The sequence below is a fragment of the Agelaius phoeniceus genome, chromosome 11, assembly GCF_051311805.1.
Source record: "Agelaius phoeniceus isolate bAgePho1 chromosome 11, bAgePho1.hap1, whole genome shotgun sequence".
Lineage (NCBI taxonomy): Eukaryota > Metazoa > Chordata > Aves > Passeriformes > Icteridae > Agelaius > Agelaius phoeniceus.
The window spans coordinates 148,764-174,321 of record NC_135275.1 but is presented as its reverse complement, the minus strand read 5'-3'; the positions used below and the strand labels follow the sequence as shown (position 1 = coordinate 174,321).

Genomic DNA, 25,558 nt, shown 5'->3' with positions numbered 1-25,558 from the left:
GTGAGAGAAGCTTGACCTTGTTCTCCAGGAGAGATTCTTGAGAAGAGCAGACAGGAGAAGATTCCCGGAAAACTGAAATAGCTTTCCAGAAGTGAAATGAAAATGAAAGAAACAATCCAAGATGTTTTCCTCTATTTATTTCTATGCTCCCCTTTTCCATGTTGCACTACTTCTCCATTCCAATAATTCCAGATGCACTGCACCTCTAAGATCGGTGACTTAGGGATTTTTAGACACTCTAAAATACCATGAGCCACACTGAGTTTTCCTTCCCCTGTTTTTACTGGAAGGCAACACTGGAGATGTAAGTGCAGTGTTGGGCTCAGGTAGGAATCCTAGCCCAAGGGAAGGTGTCCCGAGAGTGTTTGCCCCTCAGCCAGGCCAATGCAGAGCAGCAAGCGAGGGGATTGCTGTGCCAGTGTGCAGGAGTCAGGGCTCTGCACCTGGGCTCAAGGCTGCAAAGTTCCCGTGTTTGGACAGACTCAGGGGCTGTGCCCGGGGCGCGCGGGGCTCGAACGTGGGGCTCGTGGGGCGAGCGGGGAACGGACACGGGGACGAACGGCCCCGGTGCTTCAGTTGCAGCGGCGGCAGCGGCGGCAGCAGCAGCGGCGGCAGCGGCAGAAGCAGCAAGAGCAGATAATCTAGAACGATCTTTCTCTTTCTCTCTTTCTTGGTCTTTCTCTCTTTCCGTCTCTGTGTCTCCCTTTCCCGCTGTCGGGCACCCTTCTCCCGGGGTCCCTTGCCCGGCGTCCCTCTCCTCTCCCCGCCTCCCTCTCGTGTCCCCGCCTCCCTCTCCCCCTGCCGGGCCGGGCCATGCCCCCGGCCCGCCCCCGGCCCAGGGCGGGGCTGCCCCGTGCCCGGCCCCGCCCGTCCCGCCGCGGTCTCGCCTCCGCCCGGCTCTGGCCGTACTGGCGGTGGCGCTGCTGGGCGGGCATCAGTGCCGGGTGCGGGGGCGGCATCGCCGCCCTTTGCCTCCGCCTGGCCCGAGCCCGGCCCCGGCCCCGGCCCCGAGGCAGGCTCCAGTCCCGGCCCGGCCCCGGCCCCAGCTCCTCCCGGGGCCCGCGGAGGACACAGGCGGCGCGGCCGCTGCCGCCGCCTCCGCTGCGGCTTCCCCGGCCCGAGCTCCGCCGCTCGGCAGCGCGGCCGCCGGCCCCGAGCCTCCCGTGCCGCGCTGCGAGGAGCGAAGGCCTGGGCATGGCCGGCCCGGGGCGGCTGAGGGGCGCTCGGGGGCCGTTGCTGGCCCCGGGCCGAGCGCTTACAGCCGCGTCCCGCCCGCAGGGACGGCGCACGAGGCCCTGCAGGAGCGCTACCGCCTGGGTTCGCTGCTGGGGCGCGGAGGATTCGGCAGCGTCTTCGCGGCCACGCGGCTCTCGGACGGCGCCCCGGTGAGCGGCGGGGCCGGCGGCGGGCGCAGGACGAGGGGGCGGAGGAGGAGGAGGAGGAGGAGGATGGGGCTGGGCAGGGCGGGCGGCGAGCTGAGCCCGCTGCTGTCCTTGGCTTGCAGGTGGCCATCAAGAGGGTGCCACGGAACCGCGTCCGGCACTGGGGCGAGCTGGTGAGTGAGCGGGGCCAGGGGCAGCAGCCGGGGCTGCCGGGCGGGGATGAGCCGAGGCCCGGCACGGTGGAAGCCGCCAGGACGCCTCGAGGGGGAGCGGGCGTGGGCGCAGCGCAGGGCGCAGAGCATCCCGGGCTGGCTCAGGGCTTCCCCAGGCCTGGCACGGCATCGGCCCCACTGAGGGCATCGTGCTCCTCCCGCAGCCCGACGGCAGCAGGGCCCCGCTGGAGATCGTGCTGCAGGCTAAGGTGTCCACTGGCTTCCCCGGCGTGGTGCAGCTCCTGGAGTGGCTTGAGCTGCCCAACCACATCGTGATGGTTCTGGAGCGGCCAGAGCAGTGTCAGGACCTGCATCGTGTCATTCGGTCACGGCGGTTCGTGCCCGAGGAGGTGGCGCGGGAGCTGTTCCGCCAGGTGCTGGAGGCCGTGCGGCACTGCACCAGCTGCGGGGTCCTGCACCGCGACATCAAACCCGAGAACATCGTGCTTGACCTGGCCACTGGGCAGGCCAAACTGATTGACTTTGGCTGTGGCACCTACCTGCAAGTCACAGCCTACACTCAATTTGCAGGTGAGCCTACACAGGGCTGTGCTCCCACTGCTGGCATCTCATGGCCCAACAACTCCCAGCCCAAGCTGGCTGTGGCAGCGGGGATTCTCCCTTTTGCTGCCAGTCAGGGGACTGAGTCTTCAGCTGAGTTGCTTTAGAGCGGGGCTGGGTGGGGAGCCATCTTCCAGCCCTGCTGGCAGCCTTTGCCAGCCACTCTGCCCAGGACTGGGGCTGGGCTGGGGCAGCCAGCCCGACCAAAACCCCCGTGAGTGGGGGTAGCAGAGAGGGGGGTGGAACCTGTGCCCCAGCCAGTTTGGTGTGCAGGCGAGAGGAAGGGCTTGGACTGCTCCACTCGCCCTGTTTGCCTTTGCTTCCTAATATATTTGGGGCAATGCAGGCAGGGAGCATAAGGGCATGTTTTCCCCAGCACAGAGAGGGTTTTTCCTTTGCATGTCATGGTCAGCCTTAGCCAGGGCTTCCTCTGCCCTCTTCTGACACCAGTGGCTTCTTTTCCAAGCCTTAGTTTGTGCACAAGTCCCAGGTGCTGGCGAGAGGGCAGTGGTCACCCCGTGTGCCACTGGGGCAGCCCCCGCAGGCCCAGGGATGCTGGGGCCAGGCTCTGGGAGCAGCAGCATCCCCCTGCTGAACTCCATCTGTATTCCATAGGAACACTGTCCTACAGCCCCCCGGAATGGAACGACTTTGGCTGGTATCATGGCGAGGCAGCAACGATCTGGTCCCTGGGCATCCTGCTGCACCAGATGGTCTGTGGGGAGCACCCTTTCAGGAGGGGCCGGAACCTCAGCTGGGGCCAGCTCCCGCTGCCACAAGGGCTCTCTCAAGGTGGATCCTCTTCTCTGGGCACGGGGGGAATCCCAGTGCTGGGAGCCAGCAGCGGGCTCGTGAGCATCCCACTCTGGCAGCTGCTGAGGAGGTGGCACATGTCCTGCTCTCCTCCAAAACAGGGAATTGATGGGAAAGTTTAGGCCCAGCCCTGAGCACATCCAGCAAGGCCTGGGCATGGCAATACTGGGGCAAATCCAACAGGACCCTTCTCCAGCTGCCCGGCGGTCTCTGGTTTCTCTGCCCAGAGTGCCAAGATCTGATCAGGCGGTGTTTATCCATGCTGGACTTGAAAAGGCCCTCATTAGAAGACCTGTTCTGTGATCCTTGGGTGCAGGATATTCCTCGGCCGTAGAAGAAGGGAGAGAGCCACAGGCACACTTTGATCCAGGGCCCTGGTAAGTTGCAGCTCCACACATGCCTTGGCAATCAGAAGCAAAGGAACCCAGACCTTTTTGTGCTGCCTGTGTCACTGCACCGGGGTCATGGGATGGGCACACGCAGCCCCTGTGCTGCAGCTGAGCTGCTCTGCCCAGCACTGGTGGCCGCCATCCAAGCTGGTTTTACTTGTGCTGGTTCCCTGACAGCTGGGGCCCTGGGCAGAGCCCTGAGAGCCTGGTCTCCCCCCAGGGAAGGAGCAGGCATCCCTGGAGAAGCTGTACTGGGTGGGGATGCTGCTGCTGCTGCTGCTGCTGCTGGAGACAGCCAGGATGGCACCAAGGATGAGAAGCTCTTCCTCAGCCTGGCCACTGGAGGCTGAAGGTGATGGACTTTGATTCTGGCACCTTCTTCAAAGCCAGACTCCACAGGGAATTTGCAGATGAGTCCCCACCCGGGGAAATGCTGCCAGATTGGGCATGGCCCAGCCTGGCTGGGAACCAAAGGTTCCCCCTCTGCTGGGGCAGATGCAACTCATTCTTCAGTCACTGCCCAGCTGCTTTTGGCAGGGCTGGAGCATGGGCTGGGCTGGGTACGAAATGGGAGTGGGCTCCTGGCCCTGCCAACAGCCCCCAGCAGCCACCGTGGCCTGGGCTGGGGCTGGGGCTGGGGCAGCCAGCCCGACACAAACAAAGCCCCATGCTGGGAGCAGAGGTGGGACTCCAGAAGCTGTGCATGGGCTGCTTTGCTCTGCAGGCAACGAAGGGCTGGGCTGCTGCATTGCCCTTGTTTGCTTTGGCATCACCATGATTTTGGGGGCAGTGCTGGGAGTGAGAAAGTGTGGGCTTCCCTCAGCCATGGCTGGGTTTTTCCCTACCATGTAGGAGTTGGGCCTTCCTCAAGGCCCTGACAGAGATAAGAGTTTTTCCTGTTTTTCTTGTTTTCCCTTTTTGTCTCTAATCTCTTTTCAAGAATGTGTTGTTTGTTTTTCCAGAGGAAGCGTTCCAGGTGGTCCAGTGCGGATGGGGAAGTGCTTGGGAGCAGCTGTGGCGTGGATGGGCGGTGGCCTTGGAGAAGGCTGAGGACATGGTTTGGGAGCAGCTTTTCTTGCAGCCGTGGCTGGCGTGAGGTGGGTCCCTGTGTGCTTGGCAGGGTGGGATCAGAGCTTTTGGGAGATGGCAGCGAGCACAGGAGCATCCTGCTCTGGGCAGCTGCTGAGGGCTGGATGTGCCGTGGCTGGCTGCAGGCTGGGCACATGTCCTGCCCTCCTGCTCTGCTGCCAAAGGCAGCAGGGATGGGCAGCTCTGGGCACAGCTCTGGGCACAGCCAGCATGGCCTGGGCACCGCAGGCCTTGGCACAAGGGGACAGGAGCCCTCAGCTGACGGGCACTTTCTGCTTTCTCTCCTTGCAGCCGGGCTCTGCGGCTGCTGAGGCTGCTCTGGGCTCTGCCAGGGCTCTGCTGGGCTCAGCCCTGGGCCCAGCTGGGCTGGCTCTGCCCTCACATTGCTCTGACAGCTTTGCATCAGACGAGCCCCTTGCGAGCACAGCGCCTGAGCTTTCTGCTTTGGCAGCTGAGTGAGACTCTGCTGCAGGCCCAGAGATTGCAGCTGGGGACACACATCCAATTGGCAAGAACCCAAACTCTCCACAGTCCCAGCTGAACGCCTGGATCTGCACAGGGTGTTTGTCTGTCCCATTCTTCCTTCTTGATTGGCTGGAATTGTGCAATTGCACTTTCTTCTTCCTCTAGAAGTGCCTGAGTGGGCCAAAGCTGGCGAGTGGGCCGTGTTCCTGAGGCAGTGCAGTCTGGAGCTGATGGATGGAGAATTGCCCTTCTGCACTGCCAAACCAGAGCAAAAAGCCCTAAGTGGCACTTTGTGTCTCTAAGAAATCCCTGACAGTTTCAAAGGGAATGTGCAGCTCCTTGCCAGGCTGAGAAGGAAGGTCATCTTCTAAAGGATTTGGGCTTTGACAGAGTTTCCATTCCCAGTCCTGCTTGGAGCGGGAAGGGCACAAAGCAATTTCCTCTTGCTTTGAGCACAATTTCAAATGGCAATGTTGGAAACAAAGCCCAAAATCTTTTAAAAGGCTGCTGGGATAAGTAAGATGGATCCATGCCATCAGCACATTTACAATGTAAATAACTGAGTTCCCCTTTAAAAAAGATCATTTACCTCTTAATGCAAAGTTTCAGAACTTTTTCACTAACACTTGGGTTTTGTTTTCATCTTTCACATTTTATATAGTTTTTTTTCTTTTTCCTTTTTTTCCTTTAAATAGAAAACATGTCCTACAGAAGGAGTGTCCTTTGCTCCTGGTTCCTGTGTGGAGGAGCTCCCTTGCTGCTGGCTGAGCTGCTCAGGCAGAGCCCGGCAGCTCCTGGCCCTGCAGGGCTGAGGCTTTTCCCCGTTGCTGGGCACAGACTGATGGAGCAGCACTGCTGAACACGGGCACACACAGAGGGCCCAGCAGCAGCTGCCTTTGGCCACCTGAGGCTCCAAGGCCCAACCTCTGAGCAGCCAGGGCTGGAAGAGACTGGCAGCATCTGATCCCTGACTCTGGGCCAGGGCTGCACAAATGACCCCACAGCAGCGGAAGCAGCAGCAGATGGAGCTGACTTTCAGCACAGCTCCTGCCCCCGTTCCCTCCCGTGTGCAGTGGTGTCACAGCAGCCTGAGGCACCTGGGAGCCCCCAGTGCCAGCAGGGACTTGAGATGGCAGCCCTGGGCTCCTGGAGGCTGTGCAAGGAACGCAGCTGGGCACTCCCTGTCCATGGGGAGCTTCCAGATGGAAAAGGCTGCTGTGCCCAGGCAGCTCCAAGGGCACGGAAAGGAGGCTCTGGAGCACTGGATCTGTGCCAGTGCCACAGTCCTGGGCAGCAGCCAGCCAGCCCTGGGGAACAGAGGGCACAGCAAGAGGGACAGAAGCAGGCAAGGACAGAGACTGGGAAGAGCCAGGCCCGCGAGCAGGAACAGCTGCTCCATTGCACTCTTGGAGAAAGCTCTTGGCTGGTTCCAAGCGCTGAAAGGCGTGAAGGGCAGAGAGGAGGCCACAGCAAACAATGCTCCTGTTTACACAGCCTCCCCTCTCCATGTCCCAGAAGGAATTGGATGGGCTGGATTCGTCTCTCCGAGTGTTCTCGTTCAGCATGAGCAGCTCAGCACCAGGAGCTGAAGGAGCTGAAGCCTCAGGCCACAGGAGCTGGGCAAGAGGGAACTTCTGGAGCAAAGTAATGCTGCTAAAATAGCCCCAGCTGAATGCAGCGGATATCATCATGGAATCACAGAATCCTTTCTGTTGGAAAAGCCCTCTGAGCTCACCCAGTGCAGCCGCTCAGCCAGCAGTGCCAAGCCCAGCACTAAAGCACGTCCCTGAAGTGCCAAGGCCTGGACAGCAGCCCTGAGTGAGGCCTGGACAGCAGGCCCTGAGCCCAAGGTGGCCTCTGGATGAACCTTCCAAGCAAAGGTTATCTTTGTATCTGCTCCCTGATGAGATCTGCATGGTCATTAGCACTGTGATAGATGTAGCCACTCCTTAGTGAAACCTGTATGGACCTTTGTGTATTTAGAAGCCAGAGAAGGCCATGAAATCTGACATCTGGCCTTGTGTGGGGCTGAAGGATCAAAGTCAGCTGCCTTGGCTCCTCCTTGAGGCCTGGCCAGGCTTTGGGAGGGAGCCAAGAGGAGGATGAAAGCAGGTGTTGGCACACTAGCAGTGCTGTCAGTTTGTTCATGCAGCACTGTCAGAGCTGGGCCCTCTCCCAGCGGGCTTGGAGCCTCAGCTGGGGCTGGAGGCACCTGCAGGAATTGCCAGTGCCCAGGAGTGGCTCTGCAGCCCTTGGCTGTGACAGCTTCCCCAGCTGCTGTGTGCATCTGGGGGATGGGAAAGGCTGAGGGGAAATGCTGCTGCATCTTTCTTAATCACTGCAGGCAATCTTTGGTGGGGATGGTTGGGTGCATTGCTGAGCTGCTCCTTTTGTGATTCTTTGCTGCTCTGAACTGCAGGAAATGACACTGATTCCTCCAGTTGGAGTCTGTGTCTTTGGTGCTGACTTTGGCCACTGGTCAAACCAAACTGGCCCAGTCTGGCCAGATCCCAACCAAATGTCACTTGTTCAATGTCAATGTGAGGCATCAGTGCCATCAGAAATTCCCAGATGGGAAGCCCTTCCCTGGAGTTCCCTGGCTCTGGAGTAGGCTGAGGTGGGAGCCCCGTGGGAGCAGTGGGGCAGTCGGGTAAAAGAAGCTGCAGCCCTGGATGTCTTCAAATGCATCCAAAAACTGCACATGGAAAAGGAAAAGGACTTGTGGGTTTGGGCAGACAAAGATGAATTTGTTAAGAGTCCATTGGAAACAGCAGCTTCAGAAGGAACAATTATTGTTGGAATGCTCCCACATGGAGCAAGAGAAGAAGGTTTTAATCTTGAGCTCAGCTGCATTTGTACCAGTGAAATATCAATATAATAACTAACTATATGTATTTTTTGTATATTAAGACCTTAATATATATATATATCTGTATATTTATATATATATTTTTTATATATATATGTCTGTATCTATCTGTCTATATGTATATCAATATGTATATCTACATATGAAATAATAATAATGTGAAATAGTGCTGACAGTACTAATTTGGTAGCTTTGGCTGCTCAGGGATGTAACACTAAATACCCTACGGAACAGGATTGGCCCGGACCATAATGTCAGTGGTCAACTATGTGAGATTGTAGACAATGAAAAAAGGAGGAAGGGAGGAAATTGGCTATTTTCCCAGGGTTTGGTGATACTGTGATGCAGAGTGCTTTGTCTGTTGCTGTGAAAAATACAGGGATGAAGCCTGCAGGGTTTTTCATGTACCAGACCATGCACAAGCTGCAGGATTGGTTGAACGGGTGAAGGGGTTGTTAAAAGAGCAGTTGAAAAAATGAGGAGATGGGAACCTTTGCCCATGGAGAACCCATCTCCCAGATGTGCTCCATGCCCTTAACAATGGCCCACGGGGGAAATGGAAACCCCTGGCTGTGCACGGCTGCCCCCAATTTGCAAATCCAACCATGGGCAGTGAGACTTGGACTGCCTGGGAAATTGTTCTGGCTGTGATGGCCCCTGGCAGGGCCAGCCCAGAGGCTGCAGGGCTGGGCCTTCATGCATTGGAATTAATGAGGAGAAATTCAAAACCAATGAGAGCTATCAGTACTGAAACAGGAATTCAGATTCCTCCAGGACACTTTGCTTTGGTAACTGCTCCCTTGGAGCTTGGCCTTGCAAAGTGTTCATGTCATGGCGGAGGAATTGATGCAGAATATCAAGCAGAAATTACAGTAATTCTGTGAAACAATAGTGACCAGGATTGGATTATTCAACCCCATGACAGGGTAGCACAATTATTGATATTGCAATTTTGAGAAGGATTGTGAAAAAAGGAGCTCCAGCTCCAATCACCACCGTTTGTGGAGATAAAGGGTTTGGATGCAGCAGTGCTAATAATGGAGCCAGAGTGTGGGTCCGGAGGCCAAATGGCCCTCCCGAGGCAGCTGAAGGAGCAGCTCCTGGGAAAGACAACTCTGAGTCCTGAAAGCTGGGCAGGAACAATGGGAATGTGTCCCTGCAGCCAAGGATTGTGTGTGAGAAACAAGTAGATCTGACAGGATATTGTTTTACACATGCTGCCAGACCAAATCTCCCTGTTTGCCCCAAGGGCCCCTTTGGCAAATGCTCTGATCCACGGGGCTCCATGGGAAGGCTGCTGTGACACTGAGGGACTTGCACAGGAATTGCATCCAGGAGCCTGGGAGCCCCTCAGGGACTGGGACCCGGCTGCTTCCAGCCAGAGGGGAAAGGGCCCCCCAAGCCTTGTTAGCCCCAGACAACATGGTAAAGCTGAACAGCAAAGGGCCTGGGGGCATTATTCTGGAATTCAAAAGGTGCCAGCTCCATGGACAACAGAATTCTTGTTCCTAACTCCAAGGAGATTGAGAAAAAAGAATGAAGAACGGTGTCACTGAAGCACTACTGATGTCTGTAGGTGTACCTTGATAGTCAGCCAGAATCTTTGTCTGCCACAAACACCTCTAGTGTTTGACCAAGGGGTTAGTCATCAAAATGTAATGATGAGTTCTGATGGATTGCTGAGCTTCTTTTGTAATTCTAATGATGATGTGCTTTGCTGAGCTTATCCTTTTGTAATTCTTTGCAGCTGTGCATGATATAAATGCCACAATTCCTTCAGTTGGTGTCTGTGTCTTTGGTAGTGACCCTGCCCACTGGTGAAACTGGGCCCCCTCTTGCCTAAGTGTTAGCTGGGAAGGCAAAAAGCCTCCCTCCAAAATTCCCCCCTTGCTCCTTGTTCCCCCCCTTCATAGCCTGAGCATGATGTGCTCTGGTCTGGGCTGTGCCCGGGGTCAGTTGGGGTCACCTGTCCTGGCTGTGTCCCCTGCCAAGCTCCCCCGCAGCCCCAGCCCCTCCCCAGCGTGGCTGGACGAGGGGCAGGACAGGCCTTGGCTGTGCTGCAGCTCAGCAAGAACAAAACCATCTCTGCGTGCTCAGCGCTGTGCTCAGCACCTGGCCCAGCAGTGTCTCAGTGCCAGGGGCTGTGCCCTCAGTGCCTGCCAGGGCTTTCCATGGCAACTGCCAGGCCAGGTGCCCCAGGTGTCCCCCCCAGTGCCGCTTGCCATGGAAACAGTGCCCAGCCCTGCCCCTTTCTGTCTGGCTGACCTGGCCTTTGGCCCTGGCAGTGCCCTTGGCTGCTGGTTCCTGGTGCCTGAGCGGCCAGTGCGGCACAGGGCAGGTGGCCATGGCACAGCCCCCAGCAAGGGATCCCCTCTGGCTCTGGGCACTGACACCAGCCCTGAGCAAGGGGCCCCAGGGCAGCTTTCCATGGCCACCAACCATCACAACGGCTCCGGGCATTGCTTGCCATGGCACCAAACCAAGGAACGGGTCCCCGTGGCCGTTGCCATGGCACCTGCTGGCACCAACCAGTGTCACTGCAATTGTACCTGGAACAGCCCTGGCACCGCTTTGTCCTCAGGATGTCCATGGCAGCCCAGGGCAGCAGCAGCTCTGCAGGCACGGGGCCATGGAACCTGGCTGCAGAAATGGCTCCTGGGGCTGCTTTCCAAGGAAACCTGAACTGATGGCGGTTGCCATGGCACCCAAACCCAGCCCTGGGGTCCCTGCAGTGTCCATGGCAGCAGCCCCTTGCAATGGCCCACTGCCTGTTGGGATGATGATCCACCCTCACAGCTGGCCCAGGGCAGGGCTGGAGTGCTCTTGGTGCCACCTTGGGCTTGGCACACACTTGAGGAGGATGTCTGTTTGCAATGGGGAAACTCAGGAGTTTTAGATGGCTTCAAAACTCAAAGAAGGAAAATCCCTCTTTGCCTGAGTGCAGCCACTTCTCCAAGCAAAGCAGCTCCCAGGTGAGTGAGGAGAGACACCATGGGCTTGGGGAATGTGGAGCAAGGTTGTCCACACTGGCTCAGAGCTCAAGGCACAGCTTCTCTGAGCAGGCCAGACCTCCTTAGGACAGTCCCTGCATCAATATCAGTCACCGAATGCTGCAGTCACCTCTTGTGTAATAAGAAAAGCAATAAAAGACACCCTTTAAAATAGGAATACATATTTCCTAGAAGCTCTTTGAGCTATTTCTCCATAACTTTCAAAGGAAACCCTCCTAATGAAATGCACTGGAGCAGAGGGAAATCAAGGCAGAGCCATGGTTTGTCAGGACTTGCTTGATCCTCATGAGCCTCACTGTGCATTTGGAGCTGAGCCCTTGAACCTCAGGGCCTGGGAGGAGATTGCACAAACCTTGCCTGGAGTCAGAGTCAGAGGAAACACCCAAAGTGTCTCCAGGCATTCATGGCTCCCACTCAGGTCCCTGTCCAACACAGGCTCCTCATGGACTACTTGGAGGAGAGAATTGGTGGCCAGGACGGCACAAAAACCTCTCAGACACTCAGTGTGGAAAGGAAAATCCAAAGTACCTTCAACACCTTGAGTGTCTCAGAGCATTAATGAGCCCCACTGAGTGTCAGTACAAAGCTCTCCAGGGACTCATTAACGCAGATAATTGGGGCCATGATTGCACAAAGCTCTCCCAGAGTCTGGATCCAAAGGGAAACACCAAGTACCTTAAAAGAACTGAAGTACCTTGAAGCATTCATGAGCCCCACTGAGTGGTGTTACTGACAGAGCCTCTGCAGGGACTAATTACAGCAGGTAATTGGAGGCCATGATTGCACAAAGCTCTCAGAGACTGCAAGGCCAAAGGCAAACCCCAAGTCCTTTGAAAAAGCTGCAGCCCCTGCAGGGAGCATTCAGGAGCCGCCAGGGCCATTGCTGAGCAAGGCTCCCCAGGGACTCCTTGCAGCAGATCCTTGAGGCCACTGGGATGTGGGCTAGGGGGGGATGCAGAGGGCAGGACAAGGGGCTGACAGTGCCCAGCCTGGCTGGGGCTGGGCCAGGAGGCCCCAGGGCCTCAGCACAAGGTGTCTCCTCCCAGCCCTTGCTGGCACAGACCCTGCTGTGCCCCAGGGCACCAAGCCTTGGCTTCTCTTTGTCCCCAGCTGCCATCAGTGCCTCCAGTTCTCTGCTCTGCCTGGGGCCTGGGGACACTTTCTCTGTCGTGTCCCTCAGTGGGAGCCACTACAAGTCCCAGAAACTTTGGAGTTGGATTGTGACTTGGAGTTCTGCAGAGGCTTCTTCAGCTCCCTCTCAGGGACTGATGTTCAGGGCCTCAGCACAAAGGCCCAGAGGCTCCTAAAGTCCTTGTGCTGTGTCTGTGCTGCTGAGCTGGGCCGGGCTCCTGGCCCAGAGGCAGCTCCTGGCAAGGGCAGCAGAGCTGCAGAGAGACAGCTCTGGGCAGGAGCAGCTCCTGTGCACAGCCCAGCAGGGCTGGGGCACTGCCTGCAGCCAGCCCGGGCACAGCACAGAGGCACAGAGAGCTTCAAGCAGGCAGGGCTGGGAAGGGGCTGGGAAGTGCCTGGGGCACAATCACTGCCAGCCCTTGGCACAGCAACCTCTGGCTGCAGGACAATGCAGCTGCAGCTCCTGCACTGATCTCCTAAAGCTGCAACATCCCAATGCCTGCAGACTCTGGCAGTGCATCTCTGAGGATTTCTGCTGCAGGGGAGCTGAAATGCTCATGAAGCTCTCACATGGTGATCAGTCAAAGAATATTTGCAAGACAAGGATTTTGATTAAAATGAGGCAATTTCCTAAGACTTTGTCTTCAGATTCCTATTACTGGAGAGTGGCAGGGAGGGAGGATAATTATTAAAGGACGATTATGAATTATTAGTTATGAATTTTGGCAAGTGGTGCCTGAGACCACCAAACTGTTCCTTTTAGTGACCAGCAGGCTCACAGGAGATCCCTAATGTGCCTTCAGCCATTCTGCCCATGGACAGCAGCAGCAGCAGCTTTGCTGGAGCCATCAGGCTCAGTCTGAGCTGTCCTTTCTGCAAGCTGCAAAGAGAAGCTGCCCCCAGGCAGTGCCCTGCAAACAGGCAGGGTTCTGTCAGGCCAAGGAGAGTGCACAGAGCTTTGGGCTCTGTGAGTGCTGGCACAGAGAGATCAGGCACAGGGAAACACCTGCAGGAGGAAAATCTCCAGGAAGCAGAGAGAAGATCAGGGAAGGAGAGAAAACAGAACCCAGCAATGCTGTGGCAGGGAGAGTTGAGAGATGTGCACAGGATCCCCTGCAGTGCAGCCCCTCCCTCTGAACAAGCCCCCTCCCTCCTGTGCCCCAGCCAAGCCTCTGCCCTCAGGCCCGGGGCTCCAAGGTGTGCAGCCCCTCCTGTGCAGGCAGAGCTGCAGCAGAGCCGTGGGGCAGCTCTGCAGCCCCGGGCCCAGTTCCCTCTGCAGAGCACAGGGCTGGGAGCAGCTGCCTGGCCCTGGAGGCTCTGGAGGGGCACAGCTGGCTCAGGGTGACGCTATCCCCATTGCCCGGCTCTGGGCAATGCTGTCAGGGCAGCCAGGGAAGGAGCTGCATCTCCCTTCAGCCAATGCCAGCAGAAGGACACTTGCAAGTCCCTCTGAGATTTCAGTCCAGGCTGGGAGCTTCACCCCAGCGTGCAAACCTGTCCTGGAGCATCTCTGAGTGATAAGATCCATGGGCAAAGGCAGAGGTGTTGTGACACTGAAAATGCTGCTGGGTTGGTGGAATGAGCAACGTGAGTCCTTGGCTACAAAAGTGGAGCTGGGCTCTGCTGGATCCATCTGCTCTCACAGTACCTGGGCATTTGTAAGAGGAACGTGGGAGTGTGAACATCCTCCAGCTGAGAAAAGTGAAAGCCCAGAGGAACTGCAAACAGAATGAAGTGACAGATCATCTGCCCCCAGTCTGCACTCATTATCTTGCCTCAGGGAAATCACTCTGTTCTACCAGAGGGCAGCAGAAATGCTCAGGGTTTCTGATATCCAAGAGTACCAGGAAGTCCATGGTAGGAGCTTAAAAAGAAAACATCAGAACTCTGAAACACAAGAGCATGTCCGTGTGTGTTACAAAGGAGGGTGTGTGGGAATTGGCTTTGATTTTGGTTACAGGTATCTCCTCTAACCCTTCACTGTCCTTTTCTCCATGAACAGGTGCCCACGTGCAGCCACAGCCAATGTCCAACAGCAGCTGCATCAGCCACTTCCTCCTGCTGGCATTGGCAGAGCCGGGGCAGCTGCAGCTCCTGCACTTCTGCCTCTTGCTGGGCATCTCCCTGGCTGCCCTCCTGGGCAACAGACTCATCATCAGCGCCGTAGCCTGCGGCCACCACCTGCACACACCCATGTTCTTCTTCCTGCTCAGCCTGGCCCTCACTGACCTGGGCTCCATCTGCACCACTGTGCCCAGAGCCATGCACAATTCCCTCTGGGACACCAGCACCATCTCCTACACTGGATGTGCTGCACAGGTCTTTTTCTTTTTGTTCTTTATCACAGCAGAGCTTTCATTCCTGACCCTCATGTGCACCAACTGCTACGTGTCCATCTGCAAAGCCCTGCACCACGGGACCCTGCTGGGCAGCAGAGCTTGTGCCCACATGGCAGCAGCTGCCTGGGCCAGGGGCTTTCTCACTGCTCTGCTGCACATGGCCAATACATTTTCCCTGCCCCTGTACCATGGCAATGCCCTGGGCCAGTTCTTCTGTGAAATCCCCCAGATCCTCAAACTTCCAACCCCAGGGAACTTGGGCTTCTTGCTGTTTGTGCCTGTTTATCATTTGGCTGTTCTGTGTTCATTGTTGTTTTCTCCTATGTGCAGACCTTCAGGCCGTGCTGAGCATCCCCTCAGAGCAGGGACAGCACAAAGCCTTTTCCACCTGCCTCCCTCCCCTGGCTCTACCTCTGTTTATCAGTACTGCAGTGTTTGCCTGTTGTTGCAGGCTCCCAGCCAGGTAATAATTAGCATTGTCTCCATGATTGCAGAAGGCTGATCCATGGCTTTATTTTTCTATATTATATCATATCCTACTGTACTTATTAAGGGACTCCTCCCCTTACAGACAGTGCGATACAGCTTTGCCCTAATTGCTCAATCCCTGCAAACACCATGCAGTGGCCAGGCAGAACTGTCAGCAAAGGAAGGGCCCAGCCAGGTGGGGCAGCCGGGGGATGCCCACAGCCTGCAGGGACAGAGGCGCAGGGCAGGGACACCGTGGGACAGCCTGGGCTGCACAGGGCACAGGGATGGGCAGCAGCTGCAAGACAGCCCTGCCAGAGCCAGCTTGGGCAGCACTTTGGCCATGGCTGCTGGGCCTGGGGCCAGGAGGGGACAAGTGACCCTTGCAGGCCTGGGGCCTCATTGCCTCCTTGTCCCTGCTCAGCAGCCTGGCAGGGGCCGCCCCACGCTCCTGCCCCTGGCATTGCACATCCCCACATGCCAGTGCCCATCCCGGGAAGAGCCCTGAGCAAGGAGGGAGGGACAGGATCTGCCTGGCCAGGCCCTGGGGCTCAGGCCTTGGCCCCTTGCATTCCTCAAACACATCCAGGTGTGCTCAGCACCAGAGACACCTTTGCCTTGCTTGTGCCAACTGGCATCACTGCCTGCAGTGTTCTGCTCTAGCTGGAACCTGGGGACGCTTTCTCAGCTGTGTCCCTGACAGGGATCTCTTCAAAGTACAAGAAACTTCAGTGTTTTATTAGAACTGAGTTCTTGAGGATTTTGTGACATCACTGAGGGGGTGGTGACATCACAGAACTGGCTGTGACATCACAGAGCTGGCTGTAACGTCACAGAGCATATTATGAGGCCATAGAGCAGAGTCTGCCATCATAGAGGGTGGCTCAATGGCATCAGAGGGTGGGTTGTGACATCACCTGGTGGCTGTGTGACATCATAGAGCAGGCTGTGACGTCACAAAACAGATTGTGACATGACAGGATGACTTTGGGATATCAGTCTTCTGTGATTTCACAGCACTGCTGTATGACAAGGTGACATAGAGTTGGCTCTGTGACCTCACAGGGGCAGTGTGACATCACAGGGGCAATAATAGTGACAATAGCAAAAAGAAGAATTAATAATGGTAATAAAAACCCTACCATGCTTATACTTGGTTTGCATGGCCAGGTTTTGGTAAGGGGGGGCTCTAGGAGCACCTTCTGTGAGAGGCTGCTGGAAGCAGCTGCTCCTCTGTGTCCCACAGAGTCAATTCCAGCCAGCTCCAGGATGCACCGGCCGCTGGCCAAGGCTGGGCCAGTTGGAAATGGTGGTAACACCTTTGGGGTAAGAGATTTAGGAAAATGGGTGATGGTGTAGGTGTAACTGTGAGCAGGGAAGAGCAGGGTGAGAACACGTGAGAGGAACAACTCTGCACACCCCAGGGCAGGGCAGGAGGAGGGGCAGGAGCTGCTCCAGGGGCTGGAGCTGATTGCCCTGAGATTCCCTGGGCAGCCCCTGGGGAGGCAGCTGGGCCCCTGCAGCCCATGGAGGGCCCGGAGAGCAGAGATGCACCTGCAGCGCCTGGAGGAGCCCGTGCTGGAGCAGGGGGTGCCTGAGCAGGGGCTGGGACCCCATGAGAAACCTGTGCTGGAGCAGGGACCCAGCAGGGACCTGCAAAGCCGTGGAGAGAGGAGCCCACGCTGGAGCAGGGTCCTGGCAGGACTTGTGAGCCCCTGGGAGAGTGAGGCAGCTGCAGCAGTTTGTGAAGAGCTGCTGTCCGTGAGATGAACTCACCTGTCGCAGACATCTTTCATGAAAAATCCTTTCTTAGGATTTTTCCTTGTGAGAAGCTGCAGTTTCAGCAACCAAAAGTAAACAATGGTTATCTGCTGCTGTGGAATGCAACAGGTAGACCCGTGATTGGTCTCCTGTGGGTGTTTGGATTTACTGACCACTCATGGCAGAGCTGGCTCTTGCTCTCTGTCTGAGACACAGACCTTTGTTATTCATTCTTTTCTATTCTTAGCTTAACTAGCTTCTTTTCCTTTCTATTTCTTTTTAGTATAGTCTTAATGTAACATATATCATAAAATAATAAATCAAGCCTTCTAATCATAGAGTCAACACTCTTGTCTCTTCTTCATCCTGAAAACCCTTGTGACCACGGTCACACCCACCCTGCAGAAGTTCATGGAGAAGTGTCTCCAGGAGGGACCCCTGGCACAGCAGGGGAACGACTCCTCTCCCTGAGCAGCAGGAGGAACAACGGGTGATGAACGGAGCAGAGCCCCCAGTGCCTGTCTGCCTGCACCACTGGGGGAGGAGCAGAGCTGGGAAGGAGGGAGGAACAGGCAGAAGGTGTTTGTGAAGCTTTATTTTACTTCTCACTATCCTGCCCTGATCTGGATAGAAAGAAATTCAATTAATACCTGTAATTTCAAAAATGTTTTGCCTATGATGGCATTTGCTGAATGATCTGTCCCAGTCCTTAACTCAAGCCATGAAGCCTTCATTCTGTTTTTTCTCCTGTCCATCTCTGGAGGGGAGTGAGAGAGCAGCTTTGGTGGGTGCCTGGCATCCAGGCAGGGCCAAATGGCTACATGTTTCTCTTTTCTTTTTACTTTTTTTCCTTTCCCCTTTCCTTTTTCCTTTCCCCTTTCCTTTTTCCTTTCCTTTCCTTTCCTTTCCTTTCCTTTCCTTTCCTTTCCTTTCCTTTCCTTTCCTTTCCTTTCTCCTTTCCTTTCCTTTTTCCTTTCCTTTCCTTTTTCCTTTTTCTCTCTCATTCTTTCTTTCTGTTCTTTTGTTCTTTCCAGAGGTCACAGTGCAGAGGTTGAGTGGGGCTTTGATGGAGGGAGTGGAGGTGGCGGGGAGTAGCGGGGACAGGAGGCACAGGGCTGTGGCACAGGCACCCGAGGGGCCCGGGCAGCTGGCAGGGGGCAAGGCCTGTCCCCCTGGGCCAGCAGCAGCCCCGTGCCCTGCCCAAGGCGCTGCCAGCAGGGGCTGGGCCCCAGAGGCAGGAGCAGAGCCCAGCCCCGGGGGCGGCGTTTGTGCCCCGAGCCCCGTCCAGCCCAGCCTGCCCCGAGTGCGCAGTGAGCGCTGGCATGGCTGCCCTGGACAGCGTGGCCTGCTGGGGACACTGAGAGCTGCCCCGCTGTGACCCTGCCCTGGGCACTGCACAGGCACCAACCCAACCCCAGCCAGCAGCACCCCTGGGCATGGCCCAGGCACTGGAGAGCATCACAGCCAGCCCTGCTGCTGCTGGGGATGTCCCAGGCACCAGAGCCCATCCCAGCCCTGCTGCTGCTGGGGATGTCCCAGGCACCAGAGCCCATCCCAGCCCCGCTGCTGCTGGGGATGTCCCAGGCACCAGAGCTCATCCCAGCCCTGTTCCTGGGATGTCACAGCCCCTACAAGTGTACCGGGTGTGGGAAGAGCTTCTCCCAGAGGTCAGCCTTGACCCAACACCAATGCAGCCAGCACTGAGGGAAGCCCTGCCAGTGCCCCCAGTGTGGGAAGAGCTCCGTGCGCTGCTCCAGCTCCATCCCCACGGGAGGATCCGCGCTGGATGATCCCCAGTGACCCCGGTGGGCAGAGCCCCGGTGATCCGTGGTGCCGGTGATCCCTGTTGGGAAGACACCTGGCTGGGGGCTCCACATCCTCCTGGCTCCTCATGGCCTGGGTCTTCTTTTCACATTTCTTCATTCTTTCCAAACACCCAAAACCTGGGTAAAAATAAAGATGTTGAACTAAGATGGGGCTTGAGAAGTGGGGGGCTGTTCCAGAGGTGTGGGGGATGCTGGGTCCGAGGGAGCTGAGAATTCCTGGGAAGGACTTGGAGGTTGCTCAGGGCTTTGGGGACATGAGGCCGAGCGGCTCCAGGTGCTTTGGAAGATGCTGGTGGAGATTCTGGGGCTGCTGATCAAGGACCTCCTGGCCTAGAACTGTCCCTGTGTCCCCTTGTCCCGCTTCCTGGTGTCCCCTGTAGCGGATACCCCCCTCCCTGCTGTCACTCCCCTTTCCTCCACCCATTCCCGCATCACCCCACTCCCAGTCCCGTCCTGCTCCATTCCCAGTATGGGCTCCATTCCCTGTCCCCATTCCCCATTCCCTGTCCCCATCCCCCATTCCCTGTCCCTGTCCCCGTTCCCATTCCTCATTCCCATTCCCGGTCCCCATTCCCATTCCCTGTCCCCATTCCCCGTCCCCATTCCCATTCCTATTCCCCATTCCCCATTCCCGGTCCCCACTCCCATTTGCCATTCGCCATTCCCCATCTCCCATCCCCATTCCCCATCCCCCATCCCCATTCCCTGTCCCCATTCCGTATTCCCTGTCCCCATTCCCCATTCCCTGTCCCCATCCCCCATTCCCTGTCCCTGTCCCCGTTCCCATTCCTCATTCCCATTCCCGGTCCCCATTCCCATTCCCTGTCCCCATTCCCCGTCCCCATTCCCATTCCTATTCCCCATTCCCCATTCCCGGTCCCCACTCCCATTTGCCATTCGCCATTCCCCATCTCCCATCCCCATTCCCCATCCCCATTCCCTGTCCCCATTCCGTTTTCCCTGTCCCCATTCCCCATTCCCTGTCCCCATTCCCGGTTCCCTCTCCCCGGACGCCGCCGCCATCGCTCCGGCCCCCCTCGGCCCTCACGTGACCGTGCAAATCCCGCCCTGCTCCCGGCCACTCAATCCCAGCGCGCGATCGCTCCATGATTTGCATAACCACGCCCTCAGATTAGGCCCCGCCCCCGCCGGCTGCAGCCGCGTCCGGGCGCTGTTTGCTCCCAGTTCCCTCCCAGTGCTCCCAGTAAGAGCGGGACCGGCAGGGAGAGCGCTCCCAGTTCCCGCCCGCTGCTCTCACCATCGTTCCCAGTGCTCCCAGTAAGAGCGGGACCGGCAGGGAGAGCGCTCCCAGTTCCTGCCCGCTGCTCTCACCATCGTTCCCAGTGCTCCCGGTATCGCTCCCAGTGCCGGGCGTGGCGGGGCCGCTTTGGAACCCCCCCAGGGCAGAGCGCGGCTGCTTTTGGGTGCCGGCACTGCCCGGGCCGGGCCGGGAGCGGAGGAGGAGCGGGAGGGAGAGGAGGGACAGAGGAGGAGGAAAAGGAAAGGGAAAGAGAGAGAGAGGAGCGGGAAGAAGAGGAGGGCCAGAGGAGGAGGAAGAGGAGCAGCGGGAGGAGGAGCCGCAGCACCAACCCCACGCGGTTCCCCCGCTCGGGCCGCGGCTGCCCCGGTTCCGCCCCCTCCGGAAGCCGCAGGTGGGCGGGGAGGGGGAGTCGCCCCAAATCCATGGCGGAGAGGGGCGATCCCGGTGCAGAGGGACCCCCGGCAGCCTGGAGGGGTGGGGGAGGCTGGGGATGAGCGGGGTCCGGGCCCCCCGAGGCTGAAAGGGGCGCTGACTTCTCCAGCTGCACTTGGGCACCGGGACCATCAAACCCGACACGCTCAGCCCTTGTTTTGCCACCCAAACCAGGATTTCCCATTCCCAAACCTTGGCCAGGTGGAGGAGGCGACTGCGAGGAAGAAGAAGATGCCCCAGGACACCCAGACAGGTGAGGAGGAAGTCAGTGCCCCTTTCCCCCTCTCTCCTGCTCCATCTCCCAGCCCAGCACGGCCCCCGGCTGCAGGACAGCCTCACTGCTGATGCTGTCCAGCCAGGGATGCACTGGGGGGATCTCCTTCCCCTTCCCTGTGGCACGGAGGCAAATCCCATCCTCTCCTTGTCCTTCCTCCCCCAGGGAAGGAGCTGAGGATGGAGAGCAGGGAGGACAAATCCCCACAGCAGAACCTGGTGGCTGAGGCCATTTGGAGTGGCTCCAGGGCACAGGAATCCAACGGTGAGGAAAAAGTCCTGGAGATCCCACACAAGGAGGGGCTGCAAACGCAGATCACGGGGATCTGAGGAAGAAAGACCCACCTTGAGCCAGGAAGGTGACCACAGGTCGGAGTTGGGGGGAGCAGCTTCAGGATGGGGAGAAGCCCCACAAGTGCTCAGAATGTGGGAAGAGCTTCAGGTGGAGATCATCCCTGATCAACCATTGGAGAATCCACACAGAGGAACGGCCCTATGAGTGTGGACAGTGTGGGAAGAGCTTCAGGTGGAGCTCCCGCCTGAACTCCCACATGGGAATCCACACCAGGGAGAGGCCCTATGAGTGTGGGCAGTGTGGGAAGAGCTTCAGCCACAACTCCAACCTGATCTGCCACCAGTGCGTCCACACCGGGAGAGGCCCTACGGATGTCCTGAGTGTGGGAAGAGCTTCAGAGCCAAATCCAGCCTGATTTTCCACCAGAGGAGCCACACAGGGAATGGCCCTACGAGTGTGATGAATGCAGCAAGAGGTTTCAGGTCACCTCCAATCTCCTCCATCACCAGTGCACTCACACAGAGGAGAGGCCCTTCCGCTGCCCCGACTGCAGGAAGGGCTTCAGGGACAAGTGCAGTCTCCTCAGGCACCAGCTCATCCACTCCAGGGAGAGGCCCTACGAGTGTCCCAGGTGTGGGAAGAGCTTCAAGACCAGCTATGAAGTGACTGCCCACCAGAGGAGCCACACGGGGGAACGGCCCTACGAGCGTGGGGAGTGTGGGAAGAGCTTCAGGACGAGCTCCCACCTGAGTGCCCACCAGCACATCCACAGCGGGGAGAGGCCCTATGAGTGTGCCTGCTGTGGGAAGAGCTTCTCCAAGAGGTCAGCCTTGACCCAACACCAACGCATCCAGCTGTTGTGTTGTCTGTATAAGTTGGACTGTTCTGTTCCCCCTATCATGCAATAGTTGTGCCCTGGTTCTCCCTTTCCTCCTTTATGCTGCCAGTTATCCCAACTCCTCCCCAGTTGCCTTGGAGATTAATGTACCCTTCCTCAAATCCCTCCCCGGTGCCCTGTCCGTCACTCGGCGCTCCCACCCTTCTCTCTAGAACTCTCTAGAAACTTTCAGCTAGAGCATCGAGTGATTGGCTCAGGGGCTGGGGCCCCACCCTCAAATCCCCATTGGGGTTTTCCCTAAGTCAATCTTTTGTATCCCACTCCCCTCTGAAACCCTATCCGTCCAAGGACTGACTCCTCCCCTGTGTCCCTCCCTCCTTATAAGCTGTTGCAACTTCCCCCTGGCTCTCTTTGGTTGTCGGTTTCCCCTGGGACCCAATAAACCTGGATTCACCACAGCTGGAGAGCGCTCTCTTATTTCTGCTGACTGTAGCCATAAGCCAAGCCACGTCCTGCCACAAGGTAACACTGCTGTCACAGCACAGAGCGTTTGCCTTAGGTGCTGTCCCGAACCACGGAGATCGGGATAGTGCCCCCCTACTGCTAGCGGTGCTGGACAGCCGGCCGGGACGTCCGAGAAGGACAATCAATCAATCTTTCTCCAGCTGGACCGCTTCATCCAGCACTGAGGGAAGCTGTGGGAGTGCTCCCAGGGCGGGAAGAGCTTTGTGTGCTGCTCCAGCTCCACAGCTCCATCCCTCATTGGAGGATCAGCACTGGATGATCCCCAGTGACCCCGTTGGGCAGAGCCCTGGTGATCCGTGGTGCTGCTGATTTGTGTTAGGAAGACACCTGGCTGGCTCCTGGCTCCCCATGAGCACCTGGACACATCCACAGACCAACATCAGAAATCCATTGTGGAGAGCTGTCGCCCTGACTTTTGAAGATTTTTCTAAGCCTTCTGATGTTTACATTCTTGTAGCAAACTTTCTCACATACTTCCTGTAAATAACTTATTGTTTTGCATTCTTTTATGGAGGAGAAGAAATTTGATGGACTGTTAGTTTGTCCAGTGTCATTGGAGAGGTGGCACTGTCACCCTCCAATCCACTGTCACTTTTGGAAAACTATAAATGTTGGAGTCAGGAAATAAACTTCCCTTTTTTCACCTTGAGAACAGTGGTGTGTGCGCTCGTGTTGTTTCATGTCCTATAGCGACATGGAGCAGATTTGTCGACTTCTGACCCCAGAAAAATCTCACTTCTTGCGTCTTCCTGGTGGCATCAAGTAACGCTGGGTGGCCTTGGAGGTCTTCTCCAATACAAATCCATCATTTTAATTCTCTCTGCCCCACAGGCATCTTCTACAACCAAATCGGGTCAGACTGGGGCAAAACCCATGATTTTGGAGACAGTGGGGTTGGAAACCCCTCCAAAAAAGGTTCTTCCCACCCACCCAAGCACGTGGATGCTCTTCTGGCAGGGACACATAAATCCTTTTGGTTTTGCCTTCAAGCACAAAGGTTTCTGTTCATACCTTTGAAAGCCCTGAAATTGGGGTAAAAATACAGACATTGAACTAAGGCTTGGATGGGCACATGTGGGGACACAGCCCTGGGTGGGGACCTGAGTTGGAAGTGGCCATGGACAGGGACATGGGGGGACACAGCCATGGATGGTGACATGGGAGGACATGATCATGGATGGGGACATGAACTGGGACAGCATCAAGGCCACCACCTGTGCCACCACAGTGCCACCAGCACCTTCATCTCAGCCATGGCGCTGCCTGATGCAGTTCCTGTCACCACGTCCCCCCTGCCACCATTGTGGTGTCCCAGACGAATGTCACCACCCACCAGGGCAGGATGGGAACTTGTTCAGCTGGTGACAAGTGGCCCAGGAGTGAGTGACAGCCACCAGGGTGTCCCAGGGCCACCGCGCTCAGGGGACCCCAACCGCCCCTGGGGACAGGGCAAGGGTCAGTGTCACCCACAGGGGCCATGTGGGCCCATGCTGGGTGTCACTGGAGGCGTCCTGGTGGCAGCGTCCCCACAGGTGTGGTGACATTGTCCCCTGGTGTGTGTCCTGGTGGCATCGTGTCCCTTACATGTTGATGACCCAAGTTACATCATCCTTGTTCTCCTCCCCAGTTCTAGAATGTTCCCCACTCCTGCCTTCCTATTGGTTCCCGTTCCCTGCAGCTCCTCCCCTGAATCCCAGTTGGTTGTTGCCCTTTTGTCCCACCTTTGCACCACCCTTGTTCCCTCTGCCCATTGGCCCTCAGGCCCAAAGTGCGGTGGTGTTTGCAGGGTTCCCAGGACGAGGGAAGAGACGAGAATCTTGACTCCATGTTTCAGAAGGCTGATTTATTATTGATGATATATATTATCTTAAAAGAAAATGATATATTAAAACTATACTAAAAGAATTGAAGAGAGGATTTCATCAGAAGGCAAGCAGGGAATAGAAAAGAATGATAACAAAAGCTCATGACTGTCAGAGTCCAAGCCAGCTGACTGTGATTGGCCATTAATTAGAAACAACCAACATGGACCAATCAAAGATGCACCTGTTGCATTCCACAGCAGCAGATAATTATTGTTTTTCTTTTGCTGTGAGGCTTCTCAGCTTCTCAGTTTCAGAAAATATCATGGCGACACCAAAGCTCCCCCTCCCTTGTCCCATATAAAACCCTGGACCCTGCTTTGTTCTTGGTTCTTGGTGCCTGGACCCCTCGGGTGTGTTGGCCCATAAAGCACCCCTGGAACTCCAAGCAGGGATCCCCTCCCGCCTGTTTTCTCCCTGAGCTGCAATCACCATCGGCCTGGTGCTCGCTGAGCCATCCCTTTCCTAGAGGAGATGCCCTGGGGAAGGCAGTGCCTGGTGCTGGGGATGGGCACTGGGGACTGCTTTGGGCTGGGGAGACTGAACTTCCTTCCAGGGGCTTCTCTGGGGCAGGGCTTGGATTTGGCCTGGAAACAGAGGGAAGGTTCCAGGAGGTTTTTGTTCCTGCCCAGAGCCAAGGCCTTTCCTGTTCCTCATCCTGCCCTGGCAGCGAGGGCTTGGGGAGCACCAGAAAGGGGCAGAGACACAGCTGGGACAGTGACCTGACTTGACCCCAGGGCATTCCCAGACCATGTGGAAGAAGAATCAGTCTGGAAAGAGGGGGAAGAAGCAGAAAGGGGGGGATGCTGGCAGTGATGGCATTTGTGTCCCCAGGTCACCATTGCCTGGGGTGGAGCCCTGCTCACCTGGGCAGGGATGAACACCCACCTGCCCGTGGGAAGCAGGGAATGAATTCCTGGTTTTGCTTCCTTGCACAGCTTTTCCTTCCCCCATGGACCTGTCTGAGTCTGAGCCCAGGAGTTGGGGCTCTTTGTCTCTTTCACTGCCTGGATTCTCCCCCATGGGGTGCTCCAAGGAACTGAGCCTGAGGCCAGAGAAGGAGACAGGAGAGATGGAGCTGTGCACTGTGGCCATGGCAACAAGCAGGGCACCCTCAGCCCATAAATAAAATCAGGCACAGAAACGGGCAGATGGGATTTTACACCCTTCCCTGCTGTTTGCATTTCCTGCAAGCTTTCTTCAGTGTTGCTGGCAATATTTTTGTACTTTTTCAAGTGATTTACACAACACCTCACAGGACACACTCACAGGATCAGGAGAATTATGTGATATCCCATGGATTCATGTCCCTAGGAAATACCAAGGCTCTAGTTGATTAGTTACTGTTTGAGCCTAGAAGTGGGCAGTACAAACTTCCATTTTTCACTTTCAAGTGCTCATGGGGAAAGCACAGCATATTCTTCCAGATCTCTGCACAATATTTGTTAGCTACATACAATAACAAATCTCATTTACATCGCTGCTCAACAGCTCAACGTAAGGAACCCAAACTACTGGCCTATCCCTAAGACTACACAAAAAGAAGAAAACAAATCTATTTTGCTTCCCACTTCACCTGCATTTGGGATTTTTGATTTTGCATTATATTTTAACATGTACTTGTAGTTTTCTTGTTATGTCTAGGCTCTGAAGTAGGGTTTGTCGTTGTTGTGAAACCAAGATTAATCAAGGAATAATACAGAAATAGATGTTCTAATCTATCCTTACACTTCTGCTGGTCCCTAGGAAGGCTGGT

At 56.5% G+C, this 25,558-nt stretch overlaps 1 protein-coding gene and 1 long non-coding RNA gene across 2 annotated transcripts; both read left to right on the top strand.

Annotated features, from left to right (window-relative positions):
- Positions 1 to 795: 795 nt before the first annotated feature.
- On the top strand, positions 796 to 3,302 carry LOC129125069 (serine/threonine-protein kinase pim-1-like; the record flags this gene model as incomplete). The annotated part of the gene is given in 6 exon segments (XM_054640317.2): positions 796 to 1,026; positions 1,029 to 1,385; positions 1,505 to 1,555; positions 1,759 to 2,125; positions 2,771 to 2,947; positions 3,196 to 3,302. Coding segments are annotated over 6 exon segments (1,290 nt in total), but the record flags the coding sequence as incomplete, so codon positions are not given.
- Positions 3,303 to 19,729: 16,427 nt separating this feature from the next.
- On the top strand, positions 19,730 to 21,873 carry LOC143695064 (uncharacterized). Its single transcript, XR_013183947.1, has 3 exons — positions 19,730 to 19,968; positions 20,184 to 20,262; positions 20,449 to 21,873. It is a non-coding gene; the product is annotated as an uncharacterized LOC143695064 (long non-coding RNA).
- The last annotated feature ends 3,685 nt before the right edge of the window (positions 21,874 to 25,558 follow it).